At 42.8% G+C, this 23,741-nt stretch overlaps 3 protein-coding genes across 5 annotated transcripts; 1 reads left to right on the top strand and 2 right to left on the bottom strand.

Annotated features, from left to right (window-relative positions):
* Positions 1-597: 597 nt before the first annotated feature.
* On the bottom strand, positions 598-15,284 carry LOC108929278 (uncharacterized). Its single transcript, XM_018743660.2, has 23 exons — positions 14,898-15,284; positions 14,291-14,365; positions 13,873-13,996; positions 13,368-13,470; positions 12,217-12,339; positions 11,986-12,102; positions 10,446-10,606; positions 9,650-9,796; positions 9,268-9,370; positions 8,631-8,759; positions 8,172-8,357; positions 7,676-7,935; positions 6,409-7,476; positions 6,191-6,299; positions 5,970-6,077; positions 4,207-5,715; positions 3,980-4,102; positions 3,678-3,806; positions 3,360-3,552; positions 3,056-3,180; positions 2,674-2,855; positions 2,355-2,488; positions 598-2,230 (listed from the first exon to the last, which is right to left on the bottom strand). The coding sequence occupies exons 1-23, from the start codon at positions 14,914-14,916 to the stop codon at positions 1,998-2,000; spliced, it is 5,460 nt and encodes a 1,819-aa protein (XP_018599176.2). The 5' UTR covers positions 14,917-15,284; the 3' UTR covers positions 598-1,997.
* Positions 15,285-17,582: 2,298 nt separating this feature from the next.
* smim8 (small integral membrane protein 8) lies at positions 17,583-19,538 on the bottom strand. 2 transcript variants are annotated; one of them, XM_018743718.1, is made up of 3 exons: positions 19,462-19,538; positions 18,141-18,269; positions 17,583-17,947 (listed from the first exon to the last, which is right to left on the bottom strand). In XM_018743718.1, the coding sequence occupies exons 2-3, from the start codon at positions 18,261-18,263 to the stop codon at positions 17,789-17,791; spliced, it is 282 nt and encodes a 93-aa protein (XP_018599234.1). In that variant the 5' UTR covers positions 18,264-18,269; positions 19,462-19,538; the 3' UTR covers positions 17,583-17,788. The 2 variants fall into 2 exon arrangements, with proteins under 2 accessions (XP_018599234.1, XP_018599235.1); XM_018743719.2 differs by lacking the exon at positions 19,462-19,538 and adding an exon at positions 19,048-19,439.
* A 1,262-nt stretch (positions 19,539-20,800) lies between these two features.
* gjb7 (gap junction protein beta 7) lies at positions 20,801-23,141 on the top strand. Of its 2 annotated transcripts, XM_018743717.2 has the most exons (3): positions 20,801-20,888; positions 21,019-21,057; positions 21,968-23,141. In XM_018743717.2, the coding sequence occupies exon 3, from the start codon at positions 21,992-21,994 to the stop codon at positions 22,790-22,792; it is 801 nt and encodes a 266-aa protein (XP_018599233.2). In that variant the 5' UTR covers positions 20,801-20,888; positions 21,019-21,057; positions 21,968-21,991; the 3' UTR covers positions 22,793-23,141. The 2 variants fall into 2 exon arrangements, with proteins under 2 accessions (XP_018599233.2, XP_018599232.2); XM_018743716.2 differs by lacking the exon at positions 20,801-20,888 and having other exon boundaries at positions 20,950-21,057.
* Positions 23,142-23,741: the final 600 nt, after the last annotated feature.

Raw genomic sequence — 23,741 nt, 5'->3', positions numbered from 1 at the left:
CCAGATGCAATATCACCATGGCCTGGACAAGTAGTTGGGCAGTCAGTTGTGAGGTACGGATGGATCATGCAGATATTATGCAGGATGTATCTGCAGGTCTGGGTTGTGGCTTCAATGTGCTGAGAGGAAGACAGACTTCAAGTCAATTGTCACTTCCAGACTCGGCCAAGGAGGTAGGAAAAATGAGCAAGTTGTCCGGTTTGATCGATAGATAGCAATGTAAGGACAGGCCAGCTGGGAGGTAAAGAATTTCTGTTTTGGAAAGGTTGAGTTGGAGATCAGACATCCATGCAGAGATGGATGACAGGCAGGCAGCAATATGTATGGAATGTCTGATGCTCCAGGTGGAACAGAGAGGAAGAGTTTGGCATCAGCAGTATAGCAGTGGTATTTGAATCCATGGGAGGCTATGACCAGGCTGAGGGAGGAGGTGCAGATCAAGAGGACCTAGTACTTGAGCCCTGCGGGACACTGATTGACAGAGGCAGAGAAGAATGGGATCTGTCAGATGGGTAGGACTCAAACCATTTTAGTGCTGCTCTTTTCATCCCAAGCTGACACTTCACAACTGACACTTCAGATGAGAAAGAGGCTGTTGCTTAATTTTTTATTAAAAACACAAATACTGATTCACATTTATGTGAACTAAGAAAGGCAGTGCATGGTATACAGGGGGACAATAAAGGCTAAATTAAACAAGAAAACTACCTTGTATTCTGGGCCTGCTCACAATCCCAAAGTCAAATGAGATATGGATGGAACAAAGAAAGTGCAAATTTTCCAGTTTCACTTGTTATACGAGGATTCCAACATGCTGACCCAAATACAGAAAAGCTATCCTACTACACATTGAGACCTGAGACTGAAGACCAGCTTCAGACCCCCTTTACCAAAGAAATAAGTTCCAACACCACACAATTCCGAAAACAAAAACGTGATTAAAATATCAGCTACAGTGCTTAAAGTATATAATTGCTTTTCCTTATAAAGGGGCTGATTCAGGGTCTCCAAAAAAGAAATGAACTAATATTTTTATACCAAGTAAAACAGAAAAGCAAAGTATTATAGCCATCTTAAAGAATAAACCTTCACAGTCATTTCTGGTTCAGTTGCAACATGGAGATGAAAGTAATGCACCACTTCATGAAATAAACATCTACAGACCACAAACCAACCACACCAAACCAAATCTGAGCAGGAAAAGCAAACTGAGCCAGAAAATGTCATGAAGTGTGTCAATACTACATTAAATGTGAATTTGAATACAAAAATTTTGTAGTTACAAATCATTTGGCAAAACAAAGTTCTTAGATGCAACTCAAGAAAAGTATAAGGGAATGCAGGTACACAGAAGGGTTTGCATTAAAGCCCTCAAAGCCAACTTTTCAATCACTTATTCCCAGAGGTATACCACACTTGTCTTCTCCTTATAACTGACATCACATTAACAGATGACATTTAAAAAGACAGCTTGAAATTAAGTCAACACACTAATACATGAATGTGTACAAGCATACTTAATGTAATGTGTCAAAAAAGAAAACAAAACATCTGGTTCTGAATTTCCTAGGCAGCTTTCATCCAACCAAAAAAATAAAAATTGACTTTGTAAGCCTATGTCTTTCAAGCTTCATCAGCAAACATCAGACAACTGGAGTACTGATACAGCACTGGCAAATAAAAAAATAAAGGAACAGGGGGTTTTGTTTTGGTGCAATAAACTTCTGACGAGTTCGACCACTCGAGCCATTTTTTGTATGAAGGTACAAAAATTGGCTATAAAGCCAACCTGGGACTTCAAACATTTATATGAAGGATGGAAATTGACACCATACAAATTTGAGTAGAGAATAAAAATTAATGTTTGTTGCTGAATACTTTAACTGTGTAAAACCAAAGACTGGTTTTTTTAAAATAATAAAAACAAACTTGGCACCATTAGACTTATTGCACTTTAACCAAAAAAAATTCCAGCCTTGTACCAGAGCAGCCAACATTTAAAAACACTTCCTGAACACAATCTGCGGACCAAACTCCTCGTACTCCCCCTGGCTGATCCAAGCCAAAGCGAAGGAAGGGAGGCGGGCCAGTACAGCTCCCCCACTCCAAACAGAGAAGTCCCTATCCTCTGGGCTGGTCACCCGGACACAATCGCTCAGATCCACAGGTGCCATGTTCCTGATCTCACTTTGAAGGCGCTCAGGCAAACCTGCCAGCAGGGTGTTCCCACCTTCATCCCAGAAGACAAGAGAAAATGGAAACATGAGGGAGAACAAACTTCACTGGTTAACTGCTATACGATTAAATTATAGTTAAGGTGAAGCCAGCAGTACAGATAGCTGAACACACCTTACCTGACAATACAATATTTCCCATCAAGCTTTTGCGAAGGTCGATGTCAGAGTGAAGGATTGATTTGAAAATGCTCTCGTGAATGCCATAGTGGTCACGCCCAATCAGTTCTGGCTTGAACAGGATCTCTGGTGCCCTTTTCAGACAGAAGACCACAGGCTGACAGATCAACCATAAGCAGGACTCCACAGTTGTGTCCAAAACATTTGGGGAAAATTCAGTAGTTTCATCCTACTTTAACAACATCCCACAGTGCATGGATTGAAAGGTCCAACTATGTGTACCTGTTGGGGTCACACACCCAGGGCAGCCTACCCTTACCTGAATTGCTCAGTGCTAAGGTGGACGATATGGCCATCGGGCATTGTGTAGGAGATCTCGCTGCTGGCCGGGCCTCCGTAGGACAGCTCTGCTTCATAGTCCTGGGACACACGGCAGCACCGCTCCTTCATCTCCCGCACAATCTCCAGCTCAGCAGATGTGCGCATGGCCACACCCTGCTCCTGTAGCAGCTGTGGAAACACCAGCTCAGAGTATCTGCTTTAGGTGTAAATGTTGATTGAGCCGTTAAGAGTAAGAGAAATGAGCAATTAACATACACTGGAACGTCGAACATTTAATACCTTAAATACTTTGGCTTAATAGTTGCTGCAATATATTTGTGAATCAAAACCATTCAGTATATTTTATATGTATTCCATACCTTCCTAAGTTGTTGTGTGACATCAGCCCCGGCCAGAGCAAAGCGTTGCACTGCATGAGGTAGGCAGTAGCCTTCGAACACAGGCACACTATGGCTTACTCCATCCCCAGAGTCAAACACCACACCTTTGACATGAAAATGACATCTTGATACATCAGTAGCTTATGATTTTTTTGCAACAATGCAGACTGCATTGTACAATAACTACAGAAAACCATTTCTGCTATTGTTGCATTGCTGTAGAAGTCAGAAACATTGTAACTCCTTTATGACTATATATCCAATGCAGTTACTTGCACTGTACCTGTGGTTCTCCCTGCTGCATACAGAGCCAGAACAGCCTGCATTGCCACATAGGTGTAGGGAACAGCAAAGGCTTCAAACATGAGCTCCACCATCCTCTGACGATTCTCCCGGGGGTTCATGGCAGCCTCTGTGAGCAGCACAGGGTGGTTCTCAGGGTCCACGCACAGCTGCTCAAACGTGTGGTGCCAGATCTGACAGAACAACTGATCTGAGTAAGGAGTTATTCCACAAACTGTTTGAAGGAGAAAAAGTGTAAGATCTTTGTTCTATGCACAAGGGGGTATTTAAAGTGTCAGCACTTTAGCCTTTTGCCCACCTTTTCCATCTCATCCCAGTTGTGGATGATCCCATGCTTCATGGGATATTTAAGGGCCAGAACACCTCGCATATTCTGTGCCTCACGTCCAATGTAAGTCTCTCGTTCAAAATTTGAATTCATAACCTCCTGCAGTCAAAATAAATTCAAACTCCATGAAAGCAATATTTGACTTGCTGCTGATGACACAGCAACAGATGTTATGACAGATTAAGCTCCAGTATGCAGTTAAACAAAGGATTATATTAATTGGCAAATGTCACTTGGTGAACTTGCTGCAACATCATGTTTCAATACCTCACCTCATACTTGGGGAATCCAATGACTGTAGGAAATACTGTAGTTGGAAGGTCCTGATCAGCAAAACCTGCCTTCATCAAACCAGATCCAGTGTCCAGCACAACCGGAGTCCCAAATTCTGATATCTAAAAAGTGACATTCCTTATGGAGTATTTAAAATATATTAAAAGATCCTATGTTTATCTTAGGGTATAAGCAATTATAGTACAGGAGTTGAAAAAAAAATTACCTCTTGTATATTGATGTGACAACTGAGATCATTAACTGGTGACCTACAAGTTGATCTGACCATTCTGTTACTGCCCTGTGACTGGCAAAAGGGGGCATTTTCACCACGCAATCCATCAATCTCATCCAAAGTCTCCTCTGACACTAGATCTCCCCCAAGAGCAAGTTTTGTCACTCCCTCTGCCTGGACTGAGACCTCTGATCTGAGACCTTCCTCTGCAGAGATGAGGGCACCATCTACTGCCAGCTCCATCTGCAGATCTTCAGAATCATTTTTATCTTTAAGCCCTTCCGGAACATTAATGTCCAAAGGTGCTGCTTCAAGAAGATTTTCAGGGGCAATACACGTTCCTACATTTTCACCTGTAACCAGTGGTTTGTCATCACTGGTGAACTCAAGTTGTTCCTTCGTGACTGAACACAGGGATGCAGCCGTTTGTCCATTTGATCGTTCTTTAGGCTTTGGAGGTGTCCCAGGCCTCTGCTTTTCTGGGATGTCAGTGTTGTCTTGCCTACCTCTGTGAAAAAGATCCTTGTTTATAGGGTCTGTGGAGTCTGAGCTTTTCCCATGCTTTGCTTTTCTGGGCTTTGGTACAGGAGGTTTACTTATACCGCCAGGGTCAAACGCCTCATGTTTGGGATTTTCTGTTGAAGTCTGAAAGGCCTCCGATATTAGATTCTGTGCACTAGCTAAAGGTTCATCATTGCACTCTGACATACTACTAAAACAGACAGACTTGTTCAGAGAACTACGTACATCCACTTTCTCATTTGGCAACCTGCCATTTTCAGAATTTATGATTGGAGCCTCTGTTCCAAAAAGCCATGCTTCTGATATTTCTGCTTTGTTGGTATAATCCAGTTTACTGATGCTTGAGCTAATGGCAGTAGATTCAACTGTGAGGTAATTTCCACAGGTTTGCTGTGGGGTTTTCAATTGCAATTTGTCATGTTGATGTTTCTTACAGCTGGACATAAGTTCTTCACACAAGGCACTGTCCTCAAGCTGTTTGAGTCTGGAAGTTTTTTCCATTATGGAGCACTTTATAACTTTTCTTCCTTTGTTTAACTTCTGAAGTTTATGATGCTTGGTCAACTCCTTCATAAGACTTTTCTCCATTTTCTCTACTTGTCTTTTCTCCTTCTCCAACTGTTCCTGAAACATCACCCTCTCCTTACTTTGGACACCCCTTGGCTCTGCTTTTTCAAGAAGTGTTTCAAGTTCCTCAGACTGTCTCAGTTCACAGATCTTTAGATTCTCCTCTCTGATCTGCTCTTCCAGATCATGAAGGCCCCTCAGCTCCTGAAGTAAGTCAGGCCTACCACTTTCTTTGCCTAGTATCCCAGCTTTGAATGGCCTTCCACCAACATTATTTAGCATTAGGTCACTGACATCACATCGTAAACATCCAGTCTCTAGGCAGGTATTTGGATGTTCATTAGCATGTGCAAGGGAACAGCTGTCCTCAATGTCAGCTCCAGCCTCCAGATCTCTAGTGGTTGCAGTCACCTGAAATGGAAATAAACTTCATTGAGTTTTTTCCACAAGTCAGTTCTCTTGGGTATGACTTTTATAAAAATACTAAACCCACCAAACTGGTTGAGTGGTTGTTAAAATTGTTGTGGTTTTTTTTTTTTTTTTTTTTTAAAACCTGTATAAAATTGGATTAGAAAATACAATTTTTGCTTAATGGCCTTAAACCAGAGACAAAAGGGACATTGTTATTTTAATGTCTCAGTGTTGCCATCAACTATTAAAATTACCTTACTAAGCTCTTCTTCAGTTTCCCACAGTGCCAACTGCTTGCTGGTAGTTTCAGTCTTTAACAGGAGATCTAGCATCTCCTGCTGGGCAAGCACATTCTCTTCTTCCTGTTTGGCAGACACAATATGCATCATCAGCTCAAGGTCTGGACAGCATCTTCTAAAAGATTCCAAAGACGACCATCATTACAACCCCCAGTTATATTGTAACCTAGTCTTACCTCTAGTATTTCTGCTGCCCGATCAAGCGTTTTCTCAACCTTTATAAGACTTTCTTGCTCTTTCAGGTCCCAGTCACTCAGAGATACTTCTGACAGAGAGTTTACCAACCTGGAACAGATTAATTTCAGGTTGAATGCATTTTGCCTAACAGTGCAAGGTAATGAGTTCACAAAACATTTATAAAAATAAAAAAAATAAATAAATTCAGGAAGAGTACCTGTCACAGCCATCTTGTTTTATATTGTGAAAGTCATACGTGTCCCAGAGAAGAGTGGGAATGCTGTCAGCAGTGCAGCTGGACTTTTCCTGTGTATCTGTTATGGTACTGGACAGTACTTTGCATATAGGACTCATTTCAGAGTCAAAGCTATCCTGTGCTTGCAAGATGCTTTCCTTTGCATTGGTCCCCTCTGAAACACATAAACCAAGTGGTTCCTCCCCTGTAGAAAGATTTTGGGCAGTAGCCTGCATGTCTGTATGCCCCTGCCACTCCTGTGACTGCTTGGCATCCTCCATCTGATAGATCCTTTGGGACACAGCTGGGCTCTCAAGGAAATCTTGTGAATTCTGGCTATTGGGTGTAATAGTGACAGTATAAGAGTTTTCAAGGTCCTCCACTGGCAAGCTGAGCCATGGATTTTTGGGCAATGTTGCCGAGCGCTTCACCTTGATTTCAAAATTCAGAGCGTTCACCGTTATCTTTGGAATAATTTGGATGCTTGCCTTTGAGCTGCCTCCCACATCATTACATTCAAAATCCTCTCTGCAGCCCTCGGAGTCAGATACACTTGCGACGTTGTCCTCACGAATATGAGGCTGCTTGACTACAGGCTTTAAATTCTCCCTGGTGCACAAGCCTTCATTCCCAGTCCCAAGGTCCAGATGAGTACTCCCTGCTGCATCAAAGCCTGAGTCAAAAGAACTCAAAGATGGCGGCTTAGCAGAAGTAGGTGCCGTACCTGGAGCCATATGTGGAGGAATTTGACGGGGCAACTCCCCCCGAGCATCCCATTTACTAAGATTGGAAAGAGCACCACAGCCAGCTCTGGTTTGTCCACTACGTACATCAGACATGGAGCCAGAACTTTTGGTGTCTGTGAATGGACGGCAATAATTTTCTACACAGTTCCTTTCTTTTTCTGACTCTGCAGGCTTTAATGGTTCAGCACAAACAAAATCCCTCTGGTTTTCCCTGAAGAACTCATACTGCCACTGCAGAGCTTGCTGAAGGTCATGTAGAGGTACTGCTCCAGGTGAAGTCAACAGCTTCCTGAGAATCATGCACCTGATGTCGGAGACAATAATTTGTAATACTTTCCTCATTCCAATATCTCTGACAAATCCAAAACCAATTCTGCAAATAAAGTCCAAATCCTAAATAAAAAGCAGTATGCATACATGGCAAAATGTCAAGACATATAAACACTCACTTGAAAGGAAAAAAAAAAAAAGGGGGGGGGGGGAACCAAAAAAAAAAAATCTACCTATGAGACAACTGCTTTCCGCTGTGCTGCAACTGAGAGTCAGGAATGATGTTGGCAAAATGTGCCAGCTGAACCAGTTCTTCCATCTCTGGAGAAGGGTTGTTCTTCAAGAAATAAAAGACATTCTTCTTCCAAGGTAGGGTCCGACCACCAGTCGCTTCTTGGGGATGGTACAGTCTGGGGATGCTGTTGCACTGTCCACTCCACAGAAGGTCTTGAAAGAAGTTCTCACATAGGACTTTGCTGTACCAGCTCCTGGACTGAGTGTATTTAAGAGTGGCAACTTTTCCAATTCACAATAAAACCTGTTATATGTTAATTTACTTAACACTACTGAATAATAATACTTTTTTTTACCTTCCATCAGATTTGAATTTAGTAATCAAGAGCTTTTGCCCAGAAAACTCATTAATTCCTACACTTGAGCACTGTTTTTAAAAATTGTTCTTTACGGATTCCTGTCTATATGAAGATCTAAATCCCAGAGGCCACCTACCTTATTGTAGTAGTAATAGAAGTCTGAAACTGCTCTGAGGGTTTGGTGAGGGAGCTCCACAGCTGTAAGAAACTTCTCCTTTGCCTGGTTAAGTTCTGTGACCCACTTTGGACACCCTTGGACATCCCCAAATGGCACTGTCTCAGCCAATGTGTGGATCACATCCTCGGCTCGACGTACCAGTGCCTAGCAGAAAGTAACCCCAATGCCATGGTTTCACACATGCTTGACTATGATCACCTAGGTCAAGCCAAGACATACTACAGCCCTAGTGGGCAAAAGTAAATGGTTTTATTCTAAACAGGCAAAAGACCACTAGCTGAACTTACTGCCCTACTTGACCCCATTTTACTGCCTTTGATGTTTTAGTAGTGCAAAAAGCTGCAAAACTTGCAGGAATCTATACACTATGACAACAAGTTTAACAACAGATTTAAGACTACTAAATATAAATCTTACCATTGCAGGGGTGTAGACAGATGCCTCAAACTCCAGCTTCAAGCTTTCTGCTTTTTGAACATCCTTTGCTATCTCAATTCTGTAAGACTGGAGCTTCTCTTGTCTCATTTTATTGATCAGATCAATAATCTGTTGCAGAAACCGTACAACTGTCAAAAACTGAAGTTTAAATTGCTACATTTTTTGTGCTCATTACCATTAATTCATTCTGAATAAGCCATGCACTGCAGAATAAACAACAAGAGGTTCTTGTGAAAACAGTGCTTCTCCAAGATTGTACCTGCTTGAACTCAGTCTAAATATTTCACGTGAGTGTAAAGTGACTGTAGACAGCACTAAGATCTTAGAGACAGCACTGAGCTGCATTAATAATCTGATGTATTCCAATATTTTTCAATTAGGGAAAAATTTAGTAGTCAAAAACACACTGACACACACCACATTAAGAATGTACCGTCTGATTTTAAAGTTTAGAAAAAAATTGAGAATTTTAGGAAGTAGTGCAAAAACAGGAATAGCAGTTTACACAAACTAGAACACCTGAAATCCTCAGATGGCATTTGATACTCCTGGTCTACATGAAGGAACTTCTGAGAACACTCTCAGAGGAGCAGTGAACAGTCATCTATTACAATACCTTAAGTGCATCTTTCTGCAATCGCAGGACCTGCAGTTGGAGGTGGGCTTTGGAAAAGGCCTGTTGCCACAGCAACTCCAGCTTCTCCACAGCAGATGTTATCCTTTAAATGACAAAAAACCCCCTCCAGTCCCCTGAGACTGAAGACTTCACAGCATCACATAACATTTCCTATGGCTTGTGGAGAACCTCTACCCAGTTTAAGCACAAAACATTACAAAGTGACACCAGTTTAAAAACAGAAATGTTTGCATTCGACATAACAGTGGACCCTTTGACATTCTCTCTGAACTACTTACACCAAATCTCTGAATATAAATAGTGGAATATTGCTGTAAATTAATAAAAACCTGTACTGAAGGAAATCAATACAGCATCTCACCTACTGTAGTTCTGCAACATTTCATAGGCTGTTTGAGTAAACAGGGCTGTTCCAGCCATGGCCTGATAACAGGGCTCTTTCTCAGGGTACCGAAGTTTCTCCATCACACATTCACAGTGTCTCAACAGCTCATCCAGTCCAAGCTCTCTGAATGGGGGGAGGGAGAGAAAAAGAACAAAAGTGTGCATTAATACCATACCGTCCCTAACAACTCCACATGTACTTACAACTGCCTTTGCCCAATTTAAGCAAAGTTTAAAAAACCACCTATGACCAGACTTTTGCCCTATGATTCGCATTAAAATTACTGAAATGTGTTAAAAAAGTAAAAGGGGCGCGGTGGTGCAGTGGGTTGGACTGGGTCCTGCTCTCCAGTAGGTCTGGGGTTCGAGTCCTGCTTGGGGTGCCTTGCGACGGACTGGCGTCCCGTCCTGGGTGTGATCCCTCCCCCTCCGGCCTTACGCCCTGTGTTGCCGGGTTGGCTCCGGTTCCCCGCGACCCCGCATGGGACAAGCGGTTCAGAAAGTGTGTGTGTGTGTGTGTGTGTGTGTGTTAAAAATGCAAGATATAGCTTCAGTTTAAAACTAGTTACAGCTGACTAGTCAATTCAGAGCAAAACTGCTTTAGGAAATCAATTCTTCCTCTACTGTATTTTTAATAGAAATTAGGAAGTTCTTAGCTGCATAGTACCACATCTACATGTTTGCTGTTAAGAGGGGGAAAAATAAACATAGAAGTGCTTCTAAGAGTGCATTTCCAGGATTTTGATTAACTTGTTCAATTAAGGAATCCTCACCTCCTCAGCTCCTGGAACTGAACTTTACTGGCAGAGCAAAAGTCTTCTAGTTTTTCCAAGCTGGTAGGCACAGGCTGCTGGGAGAGCTTCTGCAGGGTAGCAATACAGACAGGAAGTCTGTGCACCACAGACAGAAACTCCTGGACAAATCCATCGATCTCCTGGAGATTGAAACGAGCATTAACCGTCAGGGAAGATACTCGTAGATTAGGGCAACAAAACACCTAGAGCTGCCACCAAATAAGATCTTGCTGTATAAGTAGACGGCTTGCTCAGTACACCGCTTCTGTCTAAACAGGAGTTAAACAAGCTAAAAGCTGCAATCTTAGCAACAGTGACATAGTCAAGCCCCTCAATGCATTTGAAAATGTTTACATTTTCACTGTAGACAGTTATTGTGAGTTGTGCTTTCTATTTATTAGAAGTGACCTTCAGCAATGTATATGAGCTGAAATACAGTCAACATGGATGGCTGTTTGTGAACGTGCCTAGCCAAACATGACAAAATATGATCAAATGACAAGTGAGACAGCCCTTCAGTTGCTAATGAGGTCAGGGGGGTGAACTCCACAATTGCGTAAGCTTCTCCAAGGTAACTGACAATAGGCTGCAAGCAATGCAGCTGAAGCTCATGAATGGATTCGTGAACAAGCAGCACATGTGACTCATTCAAACCAAAGCACCCACATACGATGCAGGGGTTTAAACACTTTCTCCCCTGCATGATCTAAAATAAAAAATAGGAGACAAGCAAGGGTTCTCTCAGTCCCATTTTTCACCTGATCTAATAGCTACATAAGGATTTTCATCACACCATCCATCACAATCACCCCCTCATTTGATAAAATCCTCTAAACAGTAACAAATAATGCATGCTGGCAAGACCCATGTATCAGAGACTGTGCTTCTATAACAGTACATATCTGAAGTCTTCTGTGTGTGGTGAAATTCATTTTTTTTTTTTTTTAAAAAAACCAAGTTGCACATAGGTTTTGATAAAACCATCTGGTTATATGAATAAACTCCAACAACTGCACATCTCACTGAAGCTGTACAGAAAATTCAACCAGGTGGGAGCAGTTTCAGTGATCCTAACAGAGCACAAGTCATACAATGAGGGAGCTTTGAACCCTGAAAAGGTTCTTTTAAAAAGTGCATAATCATATGCATAAAACAAGGTTTCTTAACTTGGGAGTCTTCTTGGGGGACCATGGATTTGCTTTAGGGGGTTTGTGAAGTGTAGTCCTGCTTCACATACAGTATAACACTGCATAAGTTAAAAAGTATTACTATGCTGTTACTATCCATGACAATTCCATATACCATTTCAGAGAAATTAATTCAGTGCAATATTTTGCATTTTTAACTTTTTTTTTAGGAGGAAAAGGAGACTTTTCCTCAGACTCTTATGAGACTGGCCTAGGAAAGGATAAGAACCTTTGGTGCAGAAGAATTCTTCTGAATGCTCAGTACTGGTTACTCCTGTTGCTTTAGGAAAGGAAATCTCATTTGCTAGTTAGTGACCCAAGGAAAACACTACCTTCAAAAACACAACCCAGCTGTGGTGGCAGTAAACAAGGTACCCTCCGAAGTCTGCCGTTAACTGGCTCCGGTCAATGTAGTTGCAGAGCTCAAAGATTTCCTTCAGAAAAATTTGCTGTCGGGGTGCAGTGGAGAGAGGAGGGAAAAAAGCTATGAATGCAGTATGAACACAAAAATAAAAGTACAACCACTTGAGCCAAGAGTCTTAATTAAGATGTCCCCATATTACCTTAAATGGGGAAGGGTTTCCATTCTTCCTGTAATTTGGCATCAGTATTTTTAGCAATAGCTTCAGCACATCTCTTTTATGAGGCTGAACCACATACAGAGTGTGAACTGTCCTCTTGTGCAGCTGAGGACAAGGAACAAAAAAGGGGCATGAATACAACAATGGTAAAGTATAACCACATAACCCTGAGAATTGCTAGCCTTTGACTAACAAAAACAATATGCATCATATCACTTCAAAAAGATTCAGAAATGCAACTTGGGATCATGACGACGGTACATAATCAAGCAGCAGGAAAAAAACTCATTACCACCAGTCTATGCTCAGACATCCATTATGAGATAACTGAAAGCATATGATTTCAACTTGAAGCATGTGATCTGAACTTCAAGCATGTGATATTTGTCATGAGCTTTCTTCAACTGTTCTGCCATGAGCATTATTCTTTGCTGAATTTAGTTACAGGAACAACCCAACCTTACATAAGGACTTCAGGGTCACCATCAAATAGTAACCATTTAGAAGCAAAGTTTCACTCCAGCAAGATTTAAACATCTTATTTCCTAAACTTTCCTCTTAATGGTTTTAACTGTCCCAATATTTCAAGGGTTCTAACATCTTATCACCACCACCCTGCAGATTCTGCAGGAATTTAGGATGAGAGCGAGTAATGGAGACATAAGCAGCAGCCTTCCTACATTTCTATTAATTCATCTGTGAAATCTGAGTTCTACGGTACAAGTTACATTTGTCTGCAAACGTGCAGACAAACAAGTGCTGCTGTATTTAACACATCTGCTGCCACCCCATTATTTCTAATCTGGCCAACTACACTTTTGCAGACTAGGAATTTTAAGTGGAACTTCACCAGATACACAAAAACTAAAGGCTTGTACAAGGTGATCAGTTTTTTTCTTTTTAAAATACAGATACAAATTAAAAAGTCAGTCACCTAAAATTCCAGAGGGTATATCGGTACAAGAGACATTCACAACATAAGATGACACATTGAGAATGTATGTCTAGCTAATGTCTAACAGTGGAGAATTCACTCCCCAGGGTGATGGAAGCAGCACGAACTTGGCCTCGTTTGTCAGTTTTGTGGCGAGATACTGCACGCCTTTGAAAGACTGTTGCATACTCAAGGTTACCTCAAGGAGCAGAAGAGTTTCAGCAACAAATCTTGCTGTGATAACGGTAGCTTTTCTCAAATCAACCACCACCGAAACCAGGCTCTCCCTTGCTTGGTATTTACTACAAGAAATGAAACACTTAGTATACAAGGTTACTGCAACACACCCTCCCCTATACCTCACGTGCTCAACAAACCAGGCAAACCACCCACTTCATCTGATAGTCCCTTAAAAACATGTACAGACTGAAACTGCTTCCGCTAAGTGGGGTCGCGGTGAACCGGAGCCTAACCCGGCAACACAGGGTGTAAGGGCGGAGGGGATGCACCCAGGACGGGACGCCAGTCCATCGCAAGGCACCCCAAGCAGGACTTGAACCTTAGACCCACCATAGAGCAAGACCTGATCAAACCTGCTGGGGCACCACATCCCCCTGCCCTTAGATACATACGTACAGCTGAAATTCTGATCTTTAAACACGAATGCCTGGTAAGTTCCACCACAGCAACATTTTCTTACATACTTGTGCAACCGCAAGAAGTAGTTGATGAAACCAACTACTTCCTCCTTGTTCAGGTCAGATGTCAGTTTGTTTTGCTCTTCTGCAGGGAACAAAACCAATGGACAACCCTGCTGGTCAAAGGTTCCTGTTGGGAGACAAAATATAGCTATACCCAGTACTCTAAAACCTGCTGGAAGAAACAATACTCAAAGTACCCAACAAACAACTTCTTGAAGACCCAATACTCAAATACATGTTAGGGGGAACTGCTGGAAGACCCAGTACTCCGATAACTAGGTGTAACCTGTCTTTAGGGTGACAGGTAATTCAACAGCCCACCGTTCACCACCTACACACTTCCGAAACATACAAATTAACTTCCCCCCCCCCCTCAGGGTGAAGTAAAATACAGCACTGACAGGTTTTTTTTGTTTTTAACCTGGAAATATGACTGCTCCGGAGTTCAACACATGATCTGCAGGCAGTGGCAGAGCAGCTGGGGGACTGGCGAGTTCTGCAACAATTTAGGGGAGGGAATAGAAAAAGGGAGAAAAAAAAAAACCTTAATTAAAGCTTAATGCACAGTCATTCACACTCATTAACCACCAAGGCTTTAGCGGTCAGAATTCCAAACATTCAGCAAATTCCAAACAACGGATCCCCACCGAGTTTAGACTACACTGTACTCTCTCGTCTCCGGTGGGTAGATACATATAGTGCTTTCAGCGTGTTTCATAAAATTATTGGACACGCGCGGCTTTAGCGTCATCATGTCCACCCAGTTTTGCCCCAACTTGTGCCGCGCGCGAGTCTTCGCGGGAGAAACGCGCAGGCAGCACGGGGACACCTGTGGAACTCGGTGCCGCTGTCCCGAGGGTCACATTTTTGTACACGTATCACGTCATGGGATGTACACACGTGCAAAGTCTCACACACACACACAGGGCCCCAGTTACGCGACACAATGATTGGGAGCACAGCAGAGTTACACACAGAGCTCGCCGCTCGCGCACAGGAGGACGCGCGGACGCGCTGGTGTCTCCTACCTGTTGCGTTGCCGCTCATTTTTTCCCTCTCTCATTCAAGCGCTGTAATCGAAACGCAGCTCGTCCCGTTGTAAAGATCCTCCGCTGGCTACTAAAATGTACTCAGCCGGCGCTGGAAAGCAGCCCGCTGCCGTTCCCGACCGAGTCTCTCTGTAAGTGTAAAGGGGGGAGGGTGAACAGTCCCTGAATGCCGGAGCTCGGCGACTCCGCCATTCTGCGTCCTTGGCGGCCGGACGGCTGGGGGCGCTCGCAGGGCCCCGTCGCTCGATGATGGGCAGCGAGAGGGTGGAGGTGGGCCGTGGACCTCCTTTATAACCTTTCCGACAGGGGCAGGGAGAATGGAGGAGGAACCGCCCGCCCGTGTCGTTTTTCCGCGGCGATGTGACCGGGAGCAGGGGCTCCCTGCGGTCTATCATCATCACATTGCTACCTGTTAATAATAATAATAATAATAATAATAATATTTTTTTTACCCAAACCGATTTACAATGATTTACCCATGTGGCATTGCTCGGTCGGTATTTACAGCACTTCTGAAGTACCTCAGGAGTGGGGTTACAACATGTTCACTTCAACCATTGCACTCTTTATGATTTGAAAGAAACTTTTTATAACTAACTTTTTTTTTTTTTTTTTTAATAACTGTGACACACACGGCTTAATTCAGCGGTGCAGTTAGGCTTCCTAACATTTCCGCATGATTTTTTGTGAAACAGGAAGGGTTCATTTTTACCTCAGTCTGCACAAAGTATGTCACTGTAGGACCGGTTTTCCTTGGTTTATTTACTGTGTTAATGTTTATGTTTCTAGATTTACATCTGCTTATACAGAAAACGTTAATATTTTCCAGCATCGGACATACGCCTATCATGGAGACCTGTTACCGCTTTCTCAGAAGGATTATATTTCCAACTGAATCCCCACCGCAAGTGTGATGCCCCTGAGGCCCAATTTCACCACGTGGCTCTTCTCTGCAGGACTTTGTCAGCACCTTCTCTACCACTATAGGATCTTGTATTCCCCTTCCCTGCCTATGCCTTTGTGTGGGCTGGATGCTGTAGTCTGGCTTTTCAAGACATGTTCATAGTTTACAAACATTCATCCATTACCAATAACCACTGGGCCTCACGCAGGGTCACAGTGGTCCAGACCCTGTCCTAGAAGGGCAAGGCACACCCTGGATGTGATGGCAAGCCATTACAGGACAATCACACAAACTAAGGGTAATTCAGTGTCCGGTTCACCTGAACTGCATGTCTTTGGGTTGTGGAGGGAAACCAGAGCATCTATAACATGTTAATAATGATAACACTACATAGAGTTCATTGGAAGTTGCTTTGGAGAAAAGCATCTGCTAAATAATGGGGCAGTACAGTGGCACAGCGAGTCTCAGTATCAGTCTGTGTGGAGTTCGCATGTTCGCCTGGTGTCTGTGTGGGTTTCCTCTGGGTGCTCTGGTTTCCTCCCAGTCCAAAGACATGCTGTTTAGCTTCACCCATAGTGTGTGACTGACACAGAGAGAGTGTGTTCCACTGATGTATGGATGAGTGATCCACTGTAAGTAGTGTATCTAGCAGTGTAAGTCACCTTGGTGAATAAGGTGTGTGGGCTGGTAACACTACAGAGAGCTCATTGGAAGTCGCTTTGGAGAAAAGTGTCTGCTAAATAAATGTAAATCTGCAGGACAACACAGGCAGAACATGGAAACTCCATCCAGACTGAGCTGGATTTGAACGCATGTCAGAACACACAGCCCAGGAGCTGTGAGGCATCAGTGCTACCCACTGTCCCACCATGTTGCACAGCAACCTTTCCAAAATAGTGGACAATTATCTGTCATGTGTCTCTTTTCTAACTATTCAGTGATTTACAGTGAACTTTTTTGTGAAATCTCAATTTCAAAGACCATCTAATTTTTTTCATGTCACTATCTATAAAAGACTATGGTTTTGGATGAAAAATTTCTGTTAGAGTAATGTTAAAATATTTAATTTTCTCCATTAATATTTGCTTAAATGTATCATTTTGAAATCTTAAATTCTGCTAATAAAGTTGTACAATCCTGCAAATCAGCAATTTTTAACCCTTGTACTGTAATGTAAAGCAGCACCACATTAGAACAACACAGTGGGTAGTGCTGCCACCTCACAGTACCTGGGCTGTGTGGGCATTAAGCATTGAAACAGAGTTCAATCTGTGTACAGTTTGCATGTTCTACCCCTGTCTGAGTGGGTTCCTTCCATAGTTCAAAGACTTGCAGTTCAGGTAAACTAGACACTCTAATTTGCCCTTAGTGTGTGAATGTCTGTGTGGCTGAACTGCAATAGACTGGCATCCAGTCCAGGGTGCAACCCCCCATGCCATGCGCTCAGTCATTCCAGAATAGGCTCCAGACTACTGTAACCCTGACCAGGACAAGTGGTTATTAAGAGTGAGTGAGCATTGCAATATCGATGGCTAAATCTGTACATTCTTGTAAAAATACAAAGCTATAGCTAAGCAGCATAGCAAAAAAATAAATGCCAGTGGAAATGGTATATATACCAGCAAAATATAATTAAGCAATACTCACAAAACAATTACATTTACATACTTACATAATATCATAGCAAAATGCAATCATAAGACTTTCTCTTACAAACAGCATACAGTGAAAACTGATGTATTTAGATAAGGAATGCTCTCACAAATCCATCCTTGACAAACATTTAAAAAAACTTCATAAAACTGGTGCAAAATGCAGAATTCCAATTATTTCATCCCCCAGTTTAATGGAAAACATTTCTCTCACTCAAAATAAGAGCATGTTTTGGCATATATATTTAAATACACTCAACAGCTATTAAATTTTGATTTACTGGTTAACAAAAAGTAGAAAGTATTTTATGTCATCAGTCCCACTTAGATGTCCGTCTTCTCATGTATCGCTCTCCTTGGCTGTCAATAGCTTCATACAACTCTTGATCGTTCTCCTTGACCGCATGAAGGTATCCCAGATATCCCATGCACAGGGATATTGTAACCAATCCAAAAGCCATTACAGGCTTATTCTAGAAAAGAAGAGGGATTTTGCCGCTTAGAAGATCTATTACAAAAAACAAGGAACTTATCACAGTAAACAAGCGTAGTTGTGGCTCCAAGACAAATATCCATGGTTTCATTCCAATTAACCTCTCAACTTGGCCCATAAATCCTGCTCAGTAGTTCCCTAACACCCCTTATGGGCGCACGCCAGGTTCTTACAGGTTTAATGAAGAGTTCTGGGTTTACTGCACGAAATAACGTGGTAGTCTTGGCACCCCTCAGCCCTGGAGTCTTCAAGCCGTTCTCCTGTTTGCCGTTTCCAAAGTCAGGAGAGGACATCATGTGGACCTGCCCAAAGCACACAAAGGAGACCCGTGTTATTCTAGGGTCACAGTGCTCATTACCACAAGGAACACAGCAGACAGCAGCGAAACACTTCATACTATCAATGAGCATAATATCTGACTCACTTCTAATCAGCAACCATGCAGAGGGTTTCTCAACTTAAACATATAAGCAGCCCTCAAACAGGGTCCCAAAAGGAAAGCTGCTACAGCCGTACCATCTTTTCCCATAATGGGCTTATTATAATTCAGTACTGTATGTTTCCCAGGTTACATGGTCATTAACTTCCAGGTATTTCATTTACTGCCTGCTGCCTTTCACAAACCTTGAGGACACTGTAGTTCCAACCTCCTATCACGCTGACATTCGCAATCAATCACACACATTGATTAAAGAATATTGTAACGACCCGCGTTACTGATTTAATGTAAATAGTTGCATTGTGGGAAATCTGTAATGTCTGTAACCGCTGGGGCCATTTCGGGGGGAAATGGTGGGTTGACTGTATCTGCCACTGTGTTGGAGAAAGGACCATACTGTATCGTTTCCCTTGTGCTGGTGTTCGAATAAATCGTTCGTTATGAACGCTGCTTCCGCGTCCTTCTTCGCCCCATACAAACCCACGGCGCTGCGCACCACAATATATATATATTTATTCCTCAACTGAAACAAGCCGAGTCAATACTACTTACTACTATTATTATTTATTGATAGTTACTTAAACTGTCCATCGCATCACACAGTCATACTTTATGGCAAATTAGAGAATTCTTTCATGCACCTTAAATGTATTTTAAACACATTCTGTCCGTCCGTGGTGGTAACCCACACAGGCTCCCTGGCTGAATTTGATCGAACAGTGGTTTATTTCACTGTAAAGAAGAATTAAATCATTCCACTGGAGGTTCTGTACACGAGACTTATCATGTCGAAAATGTAGAAATATCAAGTCAGTGCGCTGAAACGCAAGAAAACGCAGGGCGATAAACAATATTACCGTAATAATACGAATAAAGCGCCACAGTAAAAACGCGAGCAGCACTCTCAATTTATGCGGCGACACTATCATGACAGTACAGTACTATTCACCCCGAGTAAGCCGTACAAATAGCGTACAGCTCACAAATGCTTCAGGTTAGGCAAAATTTGAAACCAACACGAGTTATTAAAGAAGACAGGTGGCGGTAAAACCCACCTTACCACACTCCGCAAAAACAAAAACTAAACAAACTTAACGCAGATGGTTCAATAGACAGACAAGGGCGAAAGAAGGCATGTAAATATATAACAGCGCCACCTACTGTCTGGAAGGCAGCATTTATAGGACGGAGCTCAAGGCGCTATTTCCGGACAAACCGGTTTGCGAAAGTATCCTGCTAAGCGTGTTTTACCCAGTGCCAATATATACTTTCATTTCGTGATCGGAACAGCAGTGTTTCACTGGCTTCCTCCATTTTATTCGATTGTTTTGTATTTGTGCCGGTCTAAAATGCAAAAAAGAAGAGCAGGTATTAATGAAAATAAAAAACCTAGACGTGGTATGAAGAATATGTTACAAGACAAGTACAGCGGAGGAGGATCATGGGTCCATTGGATACGACGTCATTAATGATTAAAGGACGATGGGGATTAGTTAACTTCCCTGCTGCTGACATTAAATTTACAGTGGCTAACAAAATATATTCCTGCATCAGACAAGGAGTGAGCCACGATGTGTTTGTCTGTTGAATTGAATCGAATTGAAGAGCGTTGTCATCGTACTGCTGTGCAATACAACGAAATTATTGTGGTACTCCCTGAGTTCTTTAGATAAGATTATAAAACACAACACTTAAATGTGAAAATAAAAATTAGACAGTTTAAAGAGATAGCACAGTAAATAGATAGATAGATACAACACGCACACACAGTCTGAAAGTGCTTGTCCCAAGCAGGGTCGCGGGAAGTGGGGCCTAACCCGGCAACACAGGGCGTAAGGCCGGAGGGGGAGGGGACGCACCCAGGACGGGACGCCAGTCCATCGCAAGGCACCCCAAGCGGGACTCGAACCCCGGACCCACCGGAGAGCAGGGACAAGCCAAACACGCTGCGGCACCACGCCTCCTCGTAGATAATACAGTATAATACAAAATGATACAATAAAAATGAAGCAGTGTTCAGCTGTTTCACAGTGTGAAATGTTTTAAGTTGCATTTTCACAGCGCAGTGCGTTCTTGTGGGCAAGGTTTCATGCGTGTGGTATGTGACGAATGAAATTCTTCCCTTTTCGCCCCATGTACACTATACTGAAAGGCATGTGCGCCACACATCACCGCTGACACCTGATCCGCGGAGACGCCCGAGCCCCTCGGGCAGTAAATGGCCTTCTCAGTTTTTAAATGATGGTACAGTAAATGCAAAACTGAACGTCTCAGGTTTGTTTCGCTTTGAAAGCAATGTATGTTTAGCACATCTGCAAATACGATTTTATTTTAATGAATACATTTTTTTTCTTTTTTTTCCTTTTAAACAGTCACCTGGATTAAAATGTGAGGATTAAATGTTATGTGAGGAGCTTCATGTTTTTTGCATCAGTGGATTTTCCGCAAACAGAGTCCTTGTGACTCCTTGACAACCCGACAGGTGTGTCACTCCAGGTGTATTTGTGAGGCAAATAGTTGAACCAGGACACAGTTTGTGTGGGTGTGTGTGTGTGTGTGTGTTTGTGTGCAGGTCTGAGCGACAATAAAAACTCAATTTCATATGTAAACAGGAACGAAAAAGGAGAAGAAGCATCAGCTGCCCGCAACAGGTAAATTTCACAACTATTTCTTCTTTTATTCGTGATCATGTGGAGACAGACAGGAGTTACAAAGAAGTGCTTAAACTTGGGCGCCGTCATTATATATTGAATTATTGAGCAGGAGCGCGTCGTTTTCTCTGGAAACTGTAAAATAACGGTAAAATAGCCGTGAAGCGTTTGTGTTTCTCCACCCAAAAACTGATTTATGACCTTCGCGAAATAAACATCGCAAACGAAACGCGTTGCTCTTCATTTTGTGTTTCAAGTAACTCGGCGCGACGTCATTAAAGCGTCGAAGCGTTTAGAGAAGTATAATATTAAGAGCGCCAAAAAAATAACAGAACTAACGAGAAAATGAAAACTGAGAAAAAGTAAGTTGTGTAATAAAAGGCGAAATGACAAGCATTTTATTGCGTGTAGCAGTTCGGTAAATACGGAGAAATCAATTAACGCGGCGCAACATAAAAAAAAAAAAAAAATCCTCGTTTATTTGTGAAAATTATACAGACTTTACTATGTGTTTTGTGAAAGCTCCTACATGTGTGGGACGGAAGAAGGAAACCACACTGTAGTAAAGAGCTGTAGGGACAACTGGTCGTAGTATTAAGAGCCACTGCCTCTAGACCCAAAGGTCACAGGTTCGATTCCCACCTCAAGCTGTAGTACCCTTGAGTAAGGTATTTACTCCTCCTTACTCCAGTAAAATTATCCAGCTGTACAAATGGGTAAATAATTACAAGTTGCTTTGGACAAATGCATGAGCTAAGCGAATAAATACAAAGGGTGAGGGTTCAGCTAAACACTCATGGTGAATGTGGGAGTTTAAATGAGCTGATTTTACTGTGCCCTGTAACAAATGTTGTATTATTTTCCTATTTTTTAAAAAAAAAAAAAAAAAAACACTATCCTCTTATTGCAGGGCTTGGGAAGAGTGACTGTAACAATGAACTGGAACTTCTTGGGGAACATCTTGACTGGGGTGAACAAGTACTCCACGGTCATAGGACGGATTTGGCTCTCCATCGTCTTCACCTTCCGCATACTGGTGTTTGTGGCGGCCGCAGAGAACGTGTGGAAGGATGAGCAAAAGGACTTTGTGTGCAACACCAGGCAGCCAGGCTGCGAGAACGTCTGCTTTGACTACTTCTTCCCCATCTCGCAGGTGCGCCTCTGGTCCCTGCAACTGATCATGGTGTCCACCCCATCCTTGCTGGTGGCCATGCACGTGTCCTATCGGGAACACCGAGAAAAGAGGCACGGCCAGCAGCTTTACAAGGACAAGAGCAGCATGGATGGGGGGTTGCTCTGCACCTACCTGCTTAGCCTCTTCTTCAAGACAAGCTTTGAGATCGGCTTCCTGCTGGCCTTCTACTACCTTTACAGCGGCTTCCAGGTTCCCATGCTTCTACAGTGCAGCTGCAGTCCTTGCCCAAACACCGTGGACTGCTACGTGTCCAGGGCCACCGAGAAGAAAGTCTTCCTGTATATCATGGGCTGCACATCAGTGCTATGCATTGTGTTGAATATCGCAGAAGCGATGTACATCATGTCCAAGCAATTCCAGAAGTGCTTCAGCAAGAGGTACATCCCCGTGGAGGAGAAAGTCCACTGCCGCTGCCAGCTTCCCCACCCCACCATCAGCAGCTCTCTGGGTGCGAAGCCTGCAAAACCTGTGGCACAAAGCTCTCAGAGCAAAGACACCTGCTCTCAAGCCTCCGTAGGAAACCTAGTGACTCTGTCATGAGGAGGATGTTACACTTCAACTTCAGTCTCATGCTTTGAGTGCCTGACCTCTAGGCTTTTTTTTTTTTCCCCCTCCGTTTCCAAAATGCTACAACCAAGATGCACATACCTATCCATTACAAGAGCGGGACCCCTTTAACAAAAGAATCTTCAGCATCCTGTGGTGGACATTTACATTTCAATGAGAGGCTCTGGACATTCCTGTTTTTACTACTAAGCAGCAGCATTGTATACTTAGCCGCCTGTATATTTAGTTGTAGTTAGCAAAGAAGACTGCTAATTCTACATCTGATTTGACAATATGGGATGAGAAATGGGGGGGGAAATGCAAAATAATAAAATCATGTTGTGCTGATGGATTTAAATTGTGAATCCCTTCCAAAAAACCAAAGATTCACAGCACACCTGTGAGACAGTGTCTGGGTAGTTATGGGTAGATACAGCTACTAAAAGGGTAGGGACAGCTAGGAACTCAGCTCTTTCTGAACTGTTCAGTACTTACATGATGATAAAATGTTCTGGATAAGAATAATTTGAATAACACTGCTAAAGAACTGGGTGGAGAAAGGCTTTCAGGTCCACACACACACTGTCTGAAACTGCTTGTCCCGAGCGGGGTTGCAGCGAGCGGGAGCCCAACCCGGCAACACAGGGCACAAGGCCGGATGGGGAGGGGACGCACCCAAGACGGGACACCAGTCCGTCGGAAGGCACCCCCAGCAGAACTCAAAACCCAGACCGGCCAAAAAGCAGGACCCAGCCAAACCCACTGCGCCACCTTGCCCCCTCCTTACAGGTCCACTTCTAAGTAAATTTAACCTTTTTTCATTAGATTCTTCAACTGATCATATAAATAAGTTGATAAAAACCGGGTTTCGTTTTGGTTTTAATTTTCCAAAAGCAAGGTAGAAAAGCATTTGACATCAATGCTAATTATATCGGCATCTTCT

This window comes from Scleropages formosus, chromosome 1 (genome assembly GCF_900964775.1).
Source record: "Scleropages formosus chromosome 1, fSclFor1.1, whole genome shotgun sequence".
Taxonomy (NCBI): Eukaryota; Metazoa; Chordata; class Actinopteri; order Osteoglossiformes; family Osteoglossidae; genus Scleropages; species Scleropages formosus.
Note: the sequence above shows the minus strand (reverse complement) of the source record. Positions and strands in the feature narration are given on the sequence as shown.